The following is an 18,907-nucleotide window of genomic DNA, read 5'->3' as shown; positions in this document are numbered from 1 at the left end:
TTAGGTGCTCACAGAATGGAGGAGAGAGAGTCAGATGCCCTGGAGCTGGAGTTACATGATTGTGTGGTGCTGGGAACTGAACTTGGGTCCTGTGTGTGAGCAGGACATGCTTATAGCCGTGGCGCTACTGTCCAGCCCACCATGGCATTCATGACTTGTGATGCTAACATTCACGGTGTGTTGTGCCTTGCTGTTGCTTGCTGTCTCATTTTGCACATGACCAGTTGGCTCAGCCTATTGTTTCTACAATAAGGAGTTAGGAGAAATGCTGTTAACACTTGAGGATCTTTGATGCTCAGGAAATTCAGAGTTAATGTGACTAGAGATGGAGCTCATCTAAATATCTGGTTTCTGTTAGTAAAGACTAAAAGGGACCTATTCAGGGAATGATTCCTATAAATAAGATTGTAGGGGAGATTGATAATCCACTTAATACAACCCCATTTTCAAAGGCTTTCCCAAACCATTTCTGAATGAGAAATGATCTCAGGCATGTCAATTGCATTTATTTTAATAGAATAACACTGTTTAGGTTGATTGGCATTTCCCATTACAGACATTTATTCTCTTTTTACATTGAAGTTGTATTTGTTCAAAGTTGCCATGTTGACAGAGCTTTCACCAGCAGATTCTAAGATACAGTGTAGGCTCTTCATCTTTGGAGAGTGAGTTCAGTATAAATACATTGTAATTACCTTGTGGATAAAGAGTTAGGCAGATGGCATAGATGTCAGAGACCAGAATAGACCAGCCATACTTGATGGGGTGGTACCCACCAACAGAGCTGTGTTATTTGAGAACTGGTGCCACGTAGGGTGTACCATGTGAGCGTACAGGCAAATTCTTGGGTGAGGAGTAGATCCACTCTTCAAAGATGACCTCAGAATGCTAAGTATAAGAATATAGCCGGGTGGTGGTGGTGCACGCCTTTAATCCCAGCACTTGGGAGGCAGAGCCAGGTAGATCTCTGTGAGTTCGAGGCCAGTCTGGTCTACAGAGCAAGATCCAGGACAGGCACCAAAACAACACAGAGAAACCCTGTCTTGAAAAAAACAAAACAAAACCAACAACAACAAAAAGAATATAAACCTCTCAGGGCTGTCTCAGTGGGTAAAGATGCTTGCTCCCAAGCCTGAAAAGTGGAGTTTGATTCCTGAGTCCTACATGATGGAAACTGAGAACCAACTCCTGCAGGTTGTCCTGTGACTTTTACAGTTGTGCTGTGTCATGTGTCCTCCCAACAAATAGCTACAATAAAAATAAATAAAAAAACTTTTAAAAAGAATGTACATGTGTTGAAAGTAAGTCATGAGAGAAACATTAGTAATATGGTTCATTAACATTTTTGGGGGGGGCCGAAGAGGAGGGGAGGGAGGGAAGTCATATCTGTAGAACAGATTTGAAAGTGCCGAATTGAAGAAAGCATTCTATTGGCCAGTAGTTAATTTGTACAGTGCTACTTAATTGTAGTTATTTAGTGGATTTGTAAGTAGTAAAACCGCATTTAAAAAATATTTTATAATCCAGATATTTCTCCTACTTCCTTCAGTAATTGTTTTAAAAAGATGATTTGTCTTGCAAAATGTTACTTTCTATTGTAATGTGGTACTTAAAATGTTGCCTCAGTGAAGAGGAGGTGGTTTCCTGCAGCTTTGCTGGGCACGTGCAGCTGAGGTCACATGGCCTTCATCTGAACATACCTGTGGGAACTGACAGGGCAGAGGTGGGGAGCAGTGTTCTGGCCTGTGCCTGTAGGAAGTGCCAGCATCTGGAGGCCCCGCCTCCGCTTGAGAGGAGAGTGATGATAAGGTAACATGCTGTTATTCCTGCTCAGGGTTCAGATCCTGCCAAGGGACTAGCAGCTGCCAAGTGGTGCCCAGGTACAGTCACAAGGCCCCTGAGTACCCAGCCAGGACATGCCAGGAACCTTGGCTGGCCTCTGCAGTCACTTGGCACTCTTGTCTTCTACCTGTATGGGAGTGACTTCTGTTACAATCTTACCTAGGCAAGTGGGAGATTTATGAATAGTGACTGAGTTTTGGGAGGACACTATATAACTGGACACTTATGGTCACATGGTGATGTCACTCACTTCTCTGGACAAACAAATACCTGCACGGAGACAGTCCGTTCCCTGGAAGAAATCCAGGTGTATTAAGCTCCAGAGCTGGAAAAAAAATACTATTAGGAAACTCATGTAGCAGTGGTCTGTGACTTGTTGACTGTGACCACAGGCCAGGTCACCCTTTCTCTCTTTGGCCTCAGCACTACATGGCTTCAGGGGTCAAGTGGGCATTAGAAGGGTTACTTGTCATGGTATAAAACCCTGTGAAGTACCTGAGATCTGATTGACTTGAAGTGTTTTTTGGGATAGGTGGAATAGTGCTGAGGACTGTCTAGATACTGCTCAGTAACCATGACACCGGTGGTGTGGGGAAGAAAGACCCTCCTGAACCAAGTTGCGGTTCCTATATTTAGCTTGAATGCAGTGGTTCTTAATTGAGGATGTGTGAGAACTACCCTGTAAGCCATTTCCCGTGATAAAAAGTGGGCCTGTACGTGCTCTCCAGGCAATCCCACTGTTCTCGATGCTTGAAATCCCTGTTTATACTGGTTACTTATGTATTCATCCTCGACTTCTCTTCTCAGCTCCAGGCTTGCATACACACTGATACCACCATCCAGAGATCTGCTAGTTGCAGGATACATCAGTTTCCCCTCCATTTTCTCTTCCTTCAGCATCCCATTTTTTTTCAGCAACACTGTCATATACCCAGTTGCCCCAGTAAAACATCAAGAGAATAATTTTATTCCTTTGTTGTTCTCATTGTTTGACCTCCTTCCTGCCACATTCTTTCCTATTCCTCTACTTGTACTGGTCTAAGCCACATGGCTTTTCTTGGGCAAACTGAGGTCTCCTCTGAACAGTACTTCCCCCTTCAGAGCTTGAATACACATTAAATCCCTCAGCTTTGAAACAGTGTTTGAGATGACTACATTGATGCTTCTTTTCTTGGAAATTAATTAAAATATTTATTATTTTTATGTATATGTGCCTGTGTGAGTTTATGTGCATCATGTGTGTGCAGGAGCCCAAAGAGGCCAGAAGAGGGCGATAGATCCCATGGAACTGGAATTCTAGGCAGTTCTGAGGCACAGTGTGGGTATTGGGAACTGGGAACTGGATCCAGGTCCTCTGTATGAGCAGTAAGCACTCTTAGCTGTTGATCTCTCTCTCCAGGCCCTCTGGAAATTATTTTTACTAATAAAGGCTGACTCAGTATTTCCTCATCTCCTAGAGCAGAGGCACATGTGGACTGTCTGACCGAGTTGTGCCCTGGGGACAGACTGCTGCAGATCCTTGTTTCCGGCAAAGGGCTGAGGCTCTCCAGTTCTGCTGGGAATGTGGACAGACTGGCTCTCACAGACTACTAGTGTAGAATGCTTTCTCAGCCTTACTCTTGTAGCGCCATCTCTTAGTGGAGTCCTGTGCTGCTGCAACTGTAACCAAACCAGGAAAATGTATCCAGCTGTTCAGGAGGTCGGCAGTGTGAAACAGGCTGGGCAGGGCTCAGAGGGCACAGGGCTGCATTGCCTTCTGGGGCTCTGGGGAAGAGTCTGTTTCTTGTCTTCTCCAGCTTCTAGAAGTTGAACAATCTGTGCTCCAGGCTAGGATCTCGCGGGAGCATCATTCTACCCTCTTCTGTTCTCATGTTTCTTTTGTGTTCTTTGCTCTTTTTACCTTTGAGGATCCTGTGCTCTTAAGAGCCCTTTCTGGATATTCTAGGATAATCTCACCATCTTAAATTTTATCAGCAAAGCTCCTTTCACCATGTATGTACCTTATTCTAGCTTCTGGAACTGGGACACAGACATCTTTGAGTAAGCATTTTTCTATTGACCTTAGCAAGCACTATTTAAATTTATTATGTATCTATTAGCTAATCTTCAACATCTCTCTTGGTTTAGGTATTATCCACTGCCCCCATTTTATAGGTGGGGAAGGTAAGGCACAGGGAGTTATTTAACTTGTTCAGGGTTTCATTGCCAGTAGATAGTGACCCTGGGGTTCTCATATCACTTTAGCTCTCCGTAATCAGGATGCATACTATTTTTGCAGGCATCTCATGTATCCTTCAGAGTGATGTTTTAAAACCATACAGTGGTTATAATCACACCTTCTGCAGTGCTTGGTGGCTCCTCCTGTTTGAAGTCTTGACATAATTGTTTCAAGCAATGGGAGTTAGCACCTGTGAGTTCGCTGTGTTCCCGCCTCAGGGTCACACAGATAGCAAGTGCTAAGATTGGAACACATGATTGGATGTGACCAGCTTGCTTCACTGTTTTTTTTTAACCTGATGAGAAAGTGTTTAGAAAAAGATTAACCATTATTTGGTGTTACGTTCTGGGCACATTCGATGACAGACTCATGGAGGCTGGAATAGATCCCCTGGAGTTTCAGGATGTGGGTGCTGGGAGCTGAACTCTGGTCTGCTGGCACAGCAGTAGATACTCTTTTAGTGCTGAGCTGTCTCTTTAACCCCGATCAGAAGATCTTGATGCAGTGGAGTGATACGTGGATTCCAGCATCATTAGAAAAAGTGGTAAAAGCAAAGGGTGGAACCGATCAGGGATTCTAACATCATTTGAAAAGAAAGAGGTAAAAACAAAGTATGGAACTGATCAGGGAGTTCAGATCATCACATTAGGGTGAGGCTTTGTTGCCTTTGGTGGTTATATATGACATGCAATCATTTCTTCTAAAATTATCCTAATTAGAAACTTGACTTAAGTGCACAGTCTATCACCAAGATGGGACAAAGCATGGTTTTGAGTTTCCCCTTAGCCTTCTTTTGCATTCTCCACAGCATGTGAAAGCTAGCTGCTACAGTTGTAAATGCCGAAGACTTGTGGTTGAGCTGTACAGACCCAGAATCATGGCCCTTAGAAGGGGGCCACATATACTGCCCTGCTCATGGGGTCATGATTGTCAACCTGTGGCCAACCCTAGGTGTCAGACTTTCAAATGGATCATAAAGACCACTCTATTAGTGTAGACTTTTCCATTTCTATAAAAAATGTTTTATTATTTTCAAGTGTGTGTGTATATATGTGTGTGCATGCATGTGAATGCAGATACCCACAGAGGCCAGAGGTATGGGGTTCCCCCTGGAGCTGGAATTACAGACAATGATTAGCTGCCTGGTGTGGGTGCTGGGAATTGAACCCCGGTCCTCTGGAAGAACATCATGTATTCTTAATTGTTGAACCATCTCTCCATCCTGACATTTCTACTCTGTCTTATTTTTTAATTTATCTTTTGATACAATGAAGATTAAATTTTTTTTCCATAAAGGATTATGAATGTTTTGTATTTTGGGGGGGGGGGAGATTGATGGATTATATGCCAAATACTTGGTTGTCCTAGAACACGATGGGCAAGAGCCTTTGGTACCTTCCTTGGTCTTTCTCTTGTAATGCATAATTGAGATGCTTCTGTGAGTCGGGCATTGTACCAGGTATCAAGCCTGGGGAGCGGAACAGCTGCCCACTTAGTGGGGACAGAGGGGTGCATGAGTACCCCGGGTCATTGTGATAATGCTGTGGAGAAAACGAGAGTGAAGTTTGAGAAAAAATAATGTACAGAAGCCATTTCAGCTAGAATGGCAGCAAAGGCTATGCATAGACGTCTTCTAGGGAGAGAGCTGAAGCATTGTACAAAGAAAAAATATGCCTGAAGGTACTGAGAATCGAAGGAGCTGGCTTGGAACTTGGTGCCAGTTAGGGGAAAGCTTAGTTGGGAGAAAGTGCTGCATCCCTGTGTGTTTTGACTGTGATGAAGAATACAGGTGTCTTAATTTTGTTCCAATGCAACAAGAAAGGAGCAGTGGGTATCACGTCAGGCACAGTATCGGGGCAAGGCACGGATATGTAAACATGCACATAGGGAGACAGAGCTGATGCGGAAAACTATTGGTGCCTTGCAGGCAGAGTGTTAGGAGGCTAAAGGGAGAGAGGTTTGTTTCAACAGGTATTTTGGAGGTAGGAAGGAAAAGGATTGCAAGATAAATTGGGTGTGGAACATTGTGAGAAATTTGGAAGAATCGGGATGCCAACATTTTGAAGGAGCTTACTGAGGAGACCAGAGCCGCTTCCTGGAGACGTAAGGATGGCAGTGGCTTTGGGAGTAAGGTGTGTTCAGCATGTAAGGTTGATATTAAATCAAAGAATCAGTAGGCACTTGAATATCTGGACCCAAATTTCAGAGGTTTCAGCAGAATGTGTAAATTCTGGAGGCATGAACACAATGTGGCATTTAAGTCACGGAGTGGATGAGATCATACAGTGTGGAGAGGTAACAGGCTCAGGAGCTAACCTGGAGGCTGACATTTGGAGGTCAGAGAGAGGAGGCAGCAAAGGACACTGATTAGTAGGCCACAGGAAGAAAGCCAAGGACACACTGTACCGTAAATCAAATTAGTGATGGCAGTTTCCAGGATGAAGGGTGCTCGGCTATGTGTGTGTGCTCCTGGGGAGGATGAGGTCCCAGCATGCTTTGCAAAAGGCTGGAAGTATGTGCACCTGGGGAATTTATGTGGCCAGTTTAGTGAGATGGACAGGAACTGATGCAATGGACCTGTAAGTGATCTGAGGATAGTAAGGCAAAAGGAGCAGATGAGCACAGGCCTTGATAGTCTCCATGTGTCCATGAAGCCTGAGCTGTCTGCAGATGACAGAGCCACAGAAAAACTCTTTTTCTGGCTCCCTCCAAGTCCACAGGCCCTGGCCCTGGGAAGTTCTTGGTGTCACACTCAGGCCGAGAGCTTGGATTCTGTGGCAGAGTTGAGATAAGAGGCTTGAAGAACCTGGAGTTGTCTAGAAGGCAAAGCAAGAATGTGGCCAGACTGCATTTTTGCCCCCAACAAGCCCTTGGTGACAGATGATGCTGGTCCATTTGAGATCAGATCTTCCCTACTCAGTCCACTGGCCCAAGGTTCTCTAGAAATGTCCTCTAGAAATGTCCTCCTCTAGGACCAATGCTATTCAGGGCTTCGTTGCCTGGATTTTTCCTTTAAACAGAAGAAGCGAGGGAGCCCAGCACTGATTAGCAGCAGCAAGGGGCCCAGCACTGATGGTGGTTGTACTTTATCCCTTTTCAAGATCCTGCAGTCTAGCTCGATGACATCCCAGTCAGCCATCTCTCATAGTTAAGGGAAGCATAGGGGTGTGGCTGACTTTTGAAAAGGTAGGTTAGTGGGACTGGACAGACAGCTCATCAGTTAAGTGCACTGGCTGTTCTTCTAGAGGACCTAGGTTCTTTTCCCAGCACCCACATGGTGACTCAACTGTCTATACCTCCAGTTCCAGGGGATCTGATACCCCCTTCCACCCTCCTGGGACATTATACACGTGTGGTGCAGAGACATACACTTAGTCAAAAAAACCCATACACATAAAAATAAATTAATTTAAAGTTAAAAAATGGAGCCGGGCGGTGGTGGCGCACGCCTTTAATCCCAGCACTCGGGAGGCAGAGCCAGGCGGATCTCTGTGAGTTCGAGGCCAGCCTGGGCTACCAAGTGGGTTCCAGGAGAGGCGCAAAGCTACACAGAGAAACCCTGTCTCGAAAAACCAAAAAAAAAAAAAAAAAATAATTGAACTATGTTGTACCATAGTCATATGGTATTCGTGTACGTGTAACTTGGTGTTGGAGGACAGACAGCTGCACCACTGGGAATGGGTTGCTTTGGAAGGGGAGTTGATGCAGCAGCACCGAGAGGAAACCTCTGAGCAGCTGACAGAGATGGAAGTCAGCAGGGCCGTGGCCTCTGAATATGAGCCCTTTGGGGTGGTAGAGAGAAAGAGCTGTGTTTCCAGATGTAACTGAAGGAAGAAGGCGTCCCATCAGCTGTGCTTGAGCGGTCCCAGTAACCAGTCTCCAGCAGCTGGTGTCCTCCCTGGGGCAGAGCATGACTTAGTATATTCAGATTCAGCCGTGGGTGCAGTCATGACTTTGTTCATAGGATCGAGTGGGCACTGATCCTGGTCTACTGGTCTACCTTGTTGTAGACTCTGAATTAGCTCTGCCCTGTGTCTTGGATATGTGTGATTTTTTTCACTCAGCTTTTCTCTCACCACTAGCAGAGAAAATCAAATATGACCTTCTTCCCTGCTCCTCGGCAGTTCAGCACTGACGATGCCTCCCTATAGAACTGATTAGCAAATCAAAGGAGAACGTGCTTTTCTCACAAGTGATTTTCTTGCCCTACAGAAAACTGTCATTTTCAATATTACTCTCCGTATTCTTTGACCTGTCAGCATAATTGAAACATTATCTATCGTTTCTATTTCTTTAATGCACACTGTGAGTACATCCCTTTAAGGTCATGCCACTCCCCTCAGCCATGTGGATGGAATTTGCTCATGAGGTATATATTTTAAGGATTTTGGCTGCTTGGAAGGAGACTTTATTCCAGTGCGTAATATACTTTAAAAATGGTTTTCATTAGACCATTAATGCTGATATTGCCTCAGGTCATACTTTTCTGCATGTACTTAATTCAATATCGAATCCTGGGCACTGGTCATTAATTGTATCTTTAGAGTTACAATGAAAGTGAAAGTCCTCTGTAATGTCTGTTGGCTTCCCTCTTCCGGAAACATCTGTGGTAATGTTTACATTGGGTAATACGCAGGTTTGGGAGCAAGGCCTCATAGCAGAAGCTTTCCCAAGGCTGCTCTTTTTCTTTCTCATTGTGCTTGTTAAGCTCCAGGCAGCTTGACTATGTACAAGGGTCCAAAGCGACTCCATCGCCCAGCACAGGTAGCTCTGGAAGGATATATTAAAATCTGGCACCCACACATAGTATCTTTAAAAGTTCTGAGAGAACACTAAAGCTTCATTTTAGGGAGCTATGTGAGGCAAATCTGAAGTTCTGATTCTGCACAGGATGGGAACTTGCTTGACTGTGACCTCTGTGGTGAGAAGGTCCCATTGGAGGGATGATTGTTTTCAATCCTGGAGCTCAGCAGGATGAGTCACAGCAATTTGAGGAAGCAGCTCCAGTCTGTTGTACTGTGATAATGCATGAAGAAATGTCTTCATTTGCTCCACACAATGTTTAGGAAGGTATGGATGGAGATGCCATGCATTTGACTCCTAAGCATTTTTACTTTTTTTGGGATTGGACTTGGAGCTACAACAGTAGATAGCTTCTGAGTGTTCATCTTATTTGAAACATCACATAGCTTTCCGACTTACAGAATGTACTTGGTTCTTTAGTCTCCCACACTATGTTCAAACCCATAGTATCAGATAACTATAATTCTGCATCTTTTCTTCCCCACACTGGTGCTAGAGGCATGCCACACCACACCCAGTGCACCAGCTTTTCCTCCTGCATGTGCTTCATATTGGGGCAAAAAAATTACACCTTTGCAAGTCTCAGCTTCCTACAGTGTCTCTTCATTCCTTTTTTCTTTTCTTTTTTTCTTTAGACAGGATCTCACTTTGTAGCTCTTGCTGGTCTAGAACTTAGTAGGTAGACCAAACTCACCTTGAAGTCACAGATATCCCCCTGCCTCTGCCTCCTCTCTCTACTTTTTTTAAATACTGTATTTATTTGTGTGCTTGTGTAAGTCAGAGAACAAGTTCCAGGAGTTGAATTTTCTCCTTCTGCCATTTGGGTCCTGGGGCTTGGATTGGTTCACCAAGCTTGGTGGCACACCCTGGGTATTATTGCTTTTTTATAACACATTTCGATACTTTCCTGGAAATAATCATCCTTATATTTCTATTATTTTTTATTTTTTTATTTTTTTATTTTTTTGGTTAGGGTGAAGAGATGGCCCAGTGTTTGAGAACACTGGCTGCTCTTCCAGAGGACCTGCATTCAATTCCTAGCACATATATGACAGGTCACAACTGTCTATAACTTTAATTCTAGGGGATCTTATGCCATCTTCGGGCCTCTCAAAGCACTTGGCACACACAGGCAAAACACTCAGGCATATAATAAAATTAAAATTAAGAAGTGTTTTTTCTTTTTCAATTTTTGGTGGCTAAAGTCTAATCCATGGTTGGATCTACCCTGTGATGATCTACTTTTGAACACTTAGGTGTTTGTTTGTTTCTTTCCCCTCTTTCTTTTTTTCCTTTTTGCCTTCCTGATAATGGAAGTTAATCGTTCACCATGCAGATAATTTTTTTCTTTTCTTTTTTTTTCTGGTTTTTTGAGACAGGGTTTCTCTGTGTAGCTTTGCACCTTTCCTGGATCTCCCTCTGTAGACCAGGCTGGCCTTGCACTCACAGAGATCTGCCTCCCTCTGCCTCCTGAGTGCTGGGATTAAAGGTGTGCGCCACCACCTCCTGGTGATAATTATTTTTTTAAACCCTAAGATGAGCTTTTTGGGACCTGGTATGCAGGCATGTGCATATGTGTGTTGGTGTGTGTGTGTGTGTATGTGTTTATGTCTGTATGTGCGTGTGTGTGTGTGTGTGTGTGTGTGTGTGTGTTGCTTACACTGTCGTCTTATATATTCAAAGTCATCAGTATATATCTTAAGCATTTTTGTCATCCCACTGTGGGCATTGTGCCCAACCCTGGGCTTTCAGTTCAGAGCTGCTGTTCAGAAATGGGACAAGTGCATGCCTATCTTTCCTATACTTGGAACTGAGCACACAGGGTTGAACAAGTCAGAGATGGTTCTTCCTGCTGCAGTGTTCTGTAAAACAAGGTTATTAGGATGTCAGACCTCTAAATGTGGGGATCAATTAACAACGACAACATGCCCTGAATGTCACCCAGAGAAATAAAAGCACTCCCAATGACACATTAGGGCATGCTTGAGTCTATGGCAGTTAGAGTTGATGAATTGATTTTTCTTTGCATTGTCCAGTATTTGTTAACAGGCTGAGGTGGAGTATTTTTGTTCAGTTTCTGTGTTTTTTTTTTTTTTTCTGACCTGGCAAATTAACTGCAGTCTATTTTCTTTAAATTTAAAATCTCTCTCTGGAATATAACATGTATCAGCATTAGTGATTCTGGAGACCCACAGACCACTTAGGCCTGGATTTGGGGGGAATAGGAAACAATCCTTTAAATATCTTGGTTATTCTCTTGTACTTAAAAAAAAAAAGGAGCTGGGCGGTGGTGGCGCACGCCTTTAATCCCAGCACTCGGGAGGCAGAGGCAGGCGGATCTCTGTGAGTTCGAGAAAAAAAAAAAAAAGCATGATTAGATAAAGATGGCGGCCGTGGAAAGGTTTGATGCCACAGAATGGCATTTCAGTCGCAGCTGCCCCTCTGTTGTGCTTCGGGAAGCCGCACAGACAAGTGGGGAGGGTGGGTGGCTGCCCTCTGTGCGCCTTAGCGGTGCCACAGTCGTGGTTCTTATGGCCCCCCCTTCCTTTGATTCCAGGGCCAGCTTTCGATATTGCAAGAGAAGATAGACCATCTGGAGCGTTTGCTGGCGGAAAACAACGAGATCATCTCAAATATCAGAGACTCGGTCATCAACCTGAGCGAGTCTGTGGAGGACGGTCCGAAAGGTTCCCCGGGCAATGGCAGCCAAGGCTCGGCACACCTCCTCTCCTCACAGTCCGCCCTGCAGGTTGACCCCAAAGACTGTCTCTTTGCCTCCCAGAGCGGAAGTCAGCGTCGGGATGTGCAGGTAGTGGAGAGCGGCTGGTAACCAGCGGCCCTTTCGCTTGGCTTCAGATTTGCTCTTGTGTCTGTTCGTATTCTGTACGTTTTTGAGTTCCGGGCTCCAGTTTCTGCTGTTGCCATGATTTCCCTTTTCTCACCATGATTTTTCTTTGTTAGTGATATCACTCACTACTCCCGTGGTTCTGTTTTTCTTCTGAGCACTGCCATTTTTCCTGCTTTACCGTCTTTATCTTCTGGAGTGGTGGGAAAAATCTTTAGAGGTTTTGTTTTTGCCTAAGTGATATTTTTACCTTCTTTTGGAGAAAACAAGTGTATTCCCTTGTTGCTCTGCACAACACCAGAGTAGATATTTGGAGGTAAGATCCTATGGTATGGCAGGGAATATTCTAGAGCCGTGCTTTCCACTACGGGGAGTGCCCTCCACACATGGCTACAAGCACTCACAATGTGGTCTTTTGACTTGAGATACACTCTGGAAGTTTGTCATGGAAACAGAGTGTTTTGGCCTTCGTGTATAAAGTATCTTTATTTTTGTATTAATTATATGTTGGTTTGATAATACCATGGATAACTTAGATAAAGTCTATAATTAAATACAAGTTAGCAGAGGAGGCCATGTTAAACCTTGTGCCTTGGACCAGGAGTGTGAACTCCATAGGAGGATCCTAAAGGGTGAATGTTTTAAAAGTTGTATGCAATTAGATGGCCTCTAGCCTGACTTTAGAGGAGGCACTTTCCACCAATTCTTGGAAGGGTGTAGAACATGATATGATCTCGAGGCCATGGCTCACAGGCCAAGCTGCAAGCTTACAAGCTGGAGGACATAATATGATCTCGAGGCCATGACTCACAGGCCAAGCTGCAAGCTTACAAGCTGGAGGACATAATATGATCTCGAGGCCATGGCTCACAGGCCAAGCTGCAAGCTTACAAGCTGGAGGACATGATATGATCTTGAGGCCATGGCTCACAGGCCAAGCTGCAAGCTTACAAGCTGGAGGCTGTGCAGCTGGCCAGGCCCTGTACCTGTATGTACCCTCATTAGTTAGCACATGGGCAGATCCAGATGGAATCAGAGTTCTGTGCTTTCCAGGTTATCAATTTCCTTGGGGCTTGGCTTCATTTTGCTTCTTCCTGAGTACTTCTTAGGACCACCTCTGTCCACTGTGGGAGGGGAATGGGAAGGGCAAGCCCTTTTGTTGCTGTTGTTGTTGTTTGTTTGTTTGGTCTGAACGTGGGCTGCTTATATTGGAGTTGCAGAGCACCTGTTCCTGTGGCAAGAGTGAGGAAGGAGGATGTTGATTGTAGGGCTGAAGAGAGGACTAGCAGTTCCTGTGGATGCTTCCCTCTGCCCAGCTGTGCACCACAGACTGCCAGGCTTGCTCTTGGAGTCAGTTTTATTCATTCAAGGCATGAGTCCCATAGCAAGAGATAGTTTGAAGAATATTTTAAGATGTGTTACATTTGTTTATGCTGTGGAACGTTTGCTTTAATGATGCAAAGATGTGATGCACTCTTTTATGTTGCCTTTGTTTAACTCTGTGAAGCTGTGCTACTTTGCGTATCTAAAACACCTGATTGGTCTAATAAAGAACTGAACAGCCAATTGTGAGGCAGGAGAAAGGATAGGCGGTGCTGGCAGGCAGAGGGAGTAAATAGAAGGAGAAATCTAGGAGAATGAAGAGGAAAAGAGCAAGAGAATAAGGAGAGGAGGATGCTAGGGGCCAGCCACTCAGCTACACAGCCAGCCACGGAGTAAGAGTGAAAGTAAGATATACAGAAGTAAGAAAAGGAAAAAGCCCAGAGGCAAAAGGTAGATGGGATAGTGTAAGCAAAGCTGACTAACAACAAGCCAAGCTAAGGCAGGACATTTATAAGTAAAAAAAAGTCTCTGTATGTATTTACTTGGGAGCTGGGTGGCGGGCCCCCAAAAGAGGCAAAGAGTAAAAGAACAAAACCAACCAACAACAGTAGTTATTGTCTTGAAATACTTCATGATCACTGTTACTTAATTTTCTGACATTCTTATTTTTTTATTATAATATGTAATGTTTTCATATTAAGATATAATTTTTATAGCCTGTTGAATTTTAACAATTTAAATTTTCTTGGTTGTGTTGTACATTTAGTATTACAGAGAATATGAGGAATAAAAGTAAAGGTTTGTGTTTTGGGTAGGATACTGTTTTTTCCCTTATGTCCAAATGGATTATTATCTACAAGGAATTATGCATTGGGAAGCTAGAAGACATTTGTTTGGTTTTTGAAATGAGGTCTCACTGTGTGGCGACCTTCCTGCCTCAGCTTTGTGCTGGAACTATAGGTGTATAACACTATACCTGGCTATAGAAACACCTTTGGCAACTTAAAAGTTAAATCTAGGGTTAAAAAAAAATTCATTCCATGTGTATTTTAGAATAAAAAGGTAAATATAGCATTTGACAGATAGGAAAATACACATGAGTTTTCAGCCAGATACAGATTTAGAAGCTACCAGACTGATTATGAAGCTGACACCCCAAATGAAGTAAGAAGCCACATTGAGTACATGTTTGCAAATGTTGAAATATTTGCTCAAAATCAAATTCCAAGAGAAATCTTTTGTTGTGTTTCTGGTTTCCTGTTAATCACACTGGCACTAAAAGCAAGAGAAAGAGGAATTCCAATAAATGAATGGAATCATATTTATCCGAAGCAGATGGGGAGGGCTCATTTATCAGGGTAGTTATATAGCACAATTAGCCTTTCAGGCCTTTGGATGATGAGCAAATGTTTTTTGGCCTTGAAAGTTTCCATTGATTTTTACATAATTAGTTTTGTTTGATTGCACATTGATTAAAAAAAAAAAACCAGCAAAGACTATCTTTGAGCAAATATTGACCAGCCTTAAGTATAGGTTAACAGTGGTTAAAGTTTAACTTTTTTTCTTTCCTATTTTTAGATGTTGGATGTTTATGAGCTGATTCCTTTTGATAACCCAGATGGTGGAGTTTGGAAGCAAGGATTTGACATTAAGTATGAGGCTGATGAGTGGGACAGTGAGCCCCTTCAAGTGTTTGTGGTGCCTCATTCCCATAACGACCCAGGTAAAAGCTGCTCTTCCTGATTGCTCCATCAAGCTTGTCCAGCACCCATGTCCTCTAATGAGGGTCCAGTAGAGCTCACACCTCTGACTTCACAGCGATGTATTCTTATATCATATTCTCATTTTATCAATTTATGTGCCATTACCAGGAAGTGCTTTGTAGAGCAGGACACAATAATAAACACAAGAAGGATTTGGGGGACATAACATTTCAGGGTACTGTAGTTTATTTTTTCTGCTTCTGGTGAAATATTGCATGGGAGGGCTGGCTGGAGGGATAAGTGATAAGTTAAGAGCACTTATAATTTTTGTACAGGACCCAAATTCAATTCCAGAACCCACAAGGCGGTTCACAACCATTGTAATTCCAGTCCCAGGAGATACCTCAGTCTCTTCTGATGTCAGCTTGTATGAGGTATGCTTGTGACGTGCAGGCAAAGCATTCATACATATAAAGTAAAATAAATCTAAAACATTAAAAAATACTTTATGAGAGAATCTCGTTATACCTGTAAACTCTGCTTCACAAAGGCAGAGTGCTTGTTGGAAGAGTTGCGTCTTTAACTCAGAGAAGTGTAAGTAGTGGTTTGCGAGCTTTGGTAGATGGGTCTGAGCCCTAGCCTGGGCCAGTAGAGTAAGATGACTTTAGGCAAGTCACTTCATCCCTCTGTGGATAAGGTTTTCATCCGGTAGAATTAGGATGATGGTATCTTCCCAGGATAAAATGTAAAGGAATCCTGCGTGACAGAAAAATAGCTGCTATTATTGTAATTACTGTTATTTCACATGAAGGCTTTTATTTGTTAAGGCCAGGGATCCTCCCCCCCCCAGCCCCAAGGTAAGGGGAAATTGCTATAATTTTAGTGGAGCACCTGATTTGATGTGCGTACAAACTGGTGTATGTGCATACTTACTGGGGTGAATTCACAGCATAGGGTGAATGCCCAGTGGATTTAGTACAGTATTTCTTGAAGTTGTATTTCTAAACACTTTTCTTTTTCAAGGACTTCACTAAGTGTGTGTTTCTTACCTTTCTCAAGAACCTAGTTCTTTCTAGTTCACCTGTTACTTTCAAGGATTTTTTTTTTTTTTTTTTTTTTTTTTTTTTTTTTTTTTTTTTTTTTGTGCTCACACCTCATCTACTTCCATTCTTTACTAGTTTACTGGATGTCCTCTTTCCTATGACACCTTTCTGTGATGTAAGTACAACTTACGGTCTGAACACAGTTCGTCACTTTTCTCTCTTAAGTTTTTTTTCTGAAGTCTTTTTCATCCATTTCCCCTTCCTTCTTTGCTCAGTTCCACCAGCTCCATTTCTTATTCCTCTGTAACTTAAGCACTCGACTGTAATATTAAAAGACGTGGTTTACTAGGCAGGGGGCTGAGTGTTTTGCAAACAGCTAATGCTTAGAAGAGGTTGGTGGTACCACTCACTGCAAAGGTGTTATCATCTTGTCAAGGTGATGTAAGCAGCGAGCATACTGAAATCCCTCATGTCATGTTCACCTGGGTTTCTCTCTCGAGTAAACCCAAATGACAAAGAACACTGGTCTCCTCATCAAGGTTGCTTATTCTTAGCCTAGTACTGGTATGCCATAAGTGTAAACATGTAAGCTCTTCTCCGAGCTGTCTACATACTCCTTTACCACAGATGCACACCGTACTCATACCCACACTTGCACGTCTACATGCGTGTAGAAATGGACAGAGTTTGTAGTGAGCCTACTCACGGAGTTTAAGCTCACCAAGGGGTAGGGCTTTGTCTTACAGACTGCCCTTTGAGGAACAGCTAGTCCAGCAGCTGACACCTAGCACCCATCCTTTCAGTTCTGCTCACAAATCATCACAATAATAACTGACTCTCTAGGTCAGGGTCAAACACTTGGCTTGTTGCTTAGCTCATGTTCTGCATCAGCTCCCATCTTTTCTGGCATCTCCTTATTTCTATCCCTCTAAGAAACAGTGACTTGAAAATGTCCTTTGCACTTTTGAGAGTAGCAGCAGTATTAAGCTCTTTGAGGGCAGGGATTGCTTCGATCCCTGTCTGCTTGCCTTATGGCTTCTGCTGTAGTATGTTGTTTTGTGAGAGGACATCCTTAGAAACTGTTTCTGACTGCAGTAAATGAATCTGTCTGTTGGTATCCTAGCAACCATAGTGGAATCTTTTGTCTTAGTAGATGTTAATGACCCTTACCCTTAGGCCCTTCTCCACTTGAGTTAAAAATAGTGGTCAGAAACAGACCCATTAAACCTAAAGCAATTTTTACTATGAAGCAAAATGGTATAGGAAAGAACCCACTGACTTTTTGAGTTATTTTCACTGTTCCTTAACAAAAATAGAATATTGATAACCTAAATTATCCTGTGAAAAATGAAAGCATTCAGGTCATGAAAAATCACTGTCTTAATAGGGAGAAAACAGAGAAGTATATGCATGTGTATTCTAAGTCAAAATATGACTGTAATGGGAAATCTTTGTAGAATACTCCCAAATGAATGTGCAATTAGGCAATTTACTTTCTAAATGAGATTTATAGAAAGTTGTTTGCAATTTCTGCAGCAACAATTTAAAACAAGCTTTGACTCAGTAGTTTGTTTCATCAGTGAATTTATGTCTGTTGGGAATAGAAATATTTGAAATAGATTTTTAAACGAGTCCTGTATTTGTCCCTTAGCAAAGAATTGATGGTGTTTATATATACATGCATACCTAGGTGAACACGTGTGTGCAAATTCTTTCCTTTGGGGGTGAGTTAGTATTAGTAGGTAAGACAAGGTACATTTTAAAAAGCAGTGTCTTTTTTTTTCATAATTAAGTCTTCTTCCAGGCCACAAGGATATGTTATACAGTATTCACATGGTTTACATGAATTAAAAAAAAATAGGAAAAGAGTTGTTAGGTAAATGCTGATAGCTCTGTACTGTTATGGATTTGAAAAGTTTTGAATCATAGACCATGAAATTAAATATGAGTTGATTGATACATGTTCATGTTATATTTAATAAGCTGATTAAAACACAATTACAGCACCTTTGTATCTACAATCTTAATTCTTTACTTCCCACCAGTTAAACTGCCAAAATATTTAGTTAATTTTTCTTCAATGAAATCACCGTGTGTAAAGAAAAGATAAGGTATACTGAATGGAAGCCTGAGCAGCATATTGTCAGGGAAGCAGTTTGTAAAATGAACATTAGATAGTAATCCCCTTGTGGTCTGACTCTAAAACAGTAGGGAGAGCTCGTCACTCAAGTCATACTGGAAAACAATTTTCCTTTGTGCATTTATAGTGCTTTAGAAAAAAGTATTGATTTAATGAACGATGGGATTTTGCCCATTTTTAAAATGAAGAAAATACATTTTTTTTGTATTTAGTATCACATAATAATTAGAAATAAATTTGTTTATACATCTGTGGCTAAGTTCAAAAAGAATAAAAACATGAAACCACAGTCTGAATTTCAAAGACTTTTGGTTACATATTATGCTCTTGGAATTTTGAAATGTTTTGCCAGCTGTTGGTGGTGAATGTCTGTGTCTATCGAAGTGGAGAAGGGAGCCGGTGAGGTGGACAGCGGTGGGGTATTTGATGTCGGTATAGGGAGGAAGTCCAACTCTGCCTAGCTAGTGCGGGGTAAGCTATGTTCTTTGGTTTTGATAACCACTATGGAAAATTTCAATTCCCTCAGCCCACATAGCGTGAGGAACTGAGAGACAGGGTTTTTGTCCATCCTGCATCAAGGAAGGGGAGAGCAGCAAGCTAAGCCACATTTAATGATGTAGTAATTTGTTGGAAGTCAGTCAATGAGAAATTCTCAGAGGATGGTGAATCGAAGCTCATATTGTCTCATTCCAAAATCCATGTTTTTCCCATGGGCCATCCTGTTTCTTAAGATGCTTATTTAACTCAAACAGATTCTGTATCTTCTTTCTTTTAAATGAAGATTAGCCAATTTAGCACGTTTGTCTGGATTTCTTGGTTATTAATAAAGTTAGCAAATAAAAATTCAAGACAGTCATTCAAACTTGAATTTTTAGTAAACAATGGATAGTTTTGTTTTGTTTTGTTTTAATGTGTGTATTCCAGGTTTTAAATCGGTCATATTTATATTAAATGTTTATTTGCCATTTGAAATTCAAATTTAACTTGGCA

The 18,907-nt window shown here is 42.3% G+C and overlaps 1 protein-coding gene across 1 annotated transcript in view; it reads left to right on the top strand.

Annotated features, from left to right (window-relative positions):
- Nucleotides 1–18,907, top strand: part of Man2a1 (mannosidase alpha class 2A member 1) — a 175,639-nt gene that overhangs the window by 15,983 nt on the left and 140,749 nt on the right. Inside the window, exons 2-3 of the mRNA XM_052750223.1 lie at nucleotides 11,421–11,672; nucleotides 14,610–14,754. Of these exons, the coding sequence (XP_052606183.1) occupies nucleotides 11,421–11,672; nucleotides 14,610–14,754 (397 nt within the window). The remainder of the gene's footprint in view (nucleotides 1–11,420; nucleotides 11,673–14,609; nucleotides 14,755–18,907) is intronic.

The sequence above is a fragment of the Peromyscus californicus genome, unplaced genomic scaffold (assembly GCF_007827085.1).
Source record: "Peromyscus californicus insignis strain IS unplaced genomic scaffold, ASM782708v3 Scaffold_21__1_contigs__length_65335640, whole genome shotgun sequence".
Lineage (NCBI taxonomy): Eukaryota > Metazoa > Chordata > Mammalia > Rodentia > Cricetidae > Peromyscus > Peromyscus californicus.
Note: the sequence above shows the minus strand (reverse complement) of the source record. Positions and strands in the feature narration are given on the sequence as shown.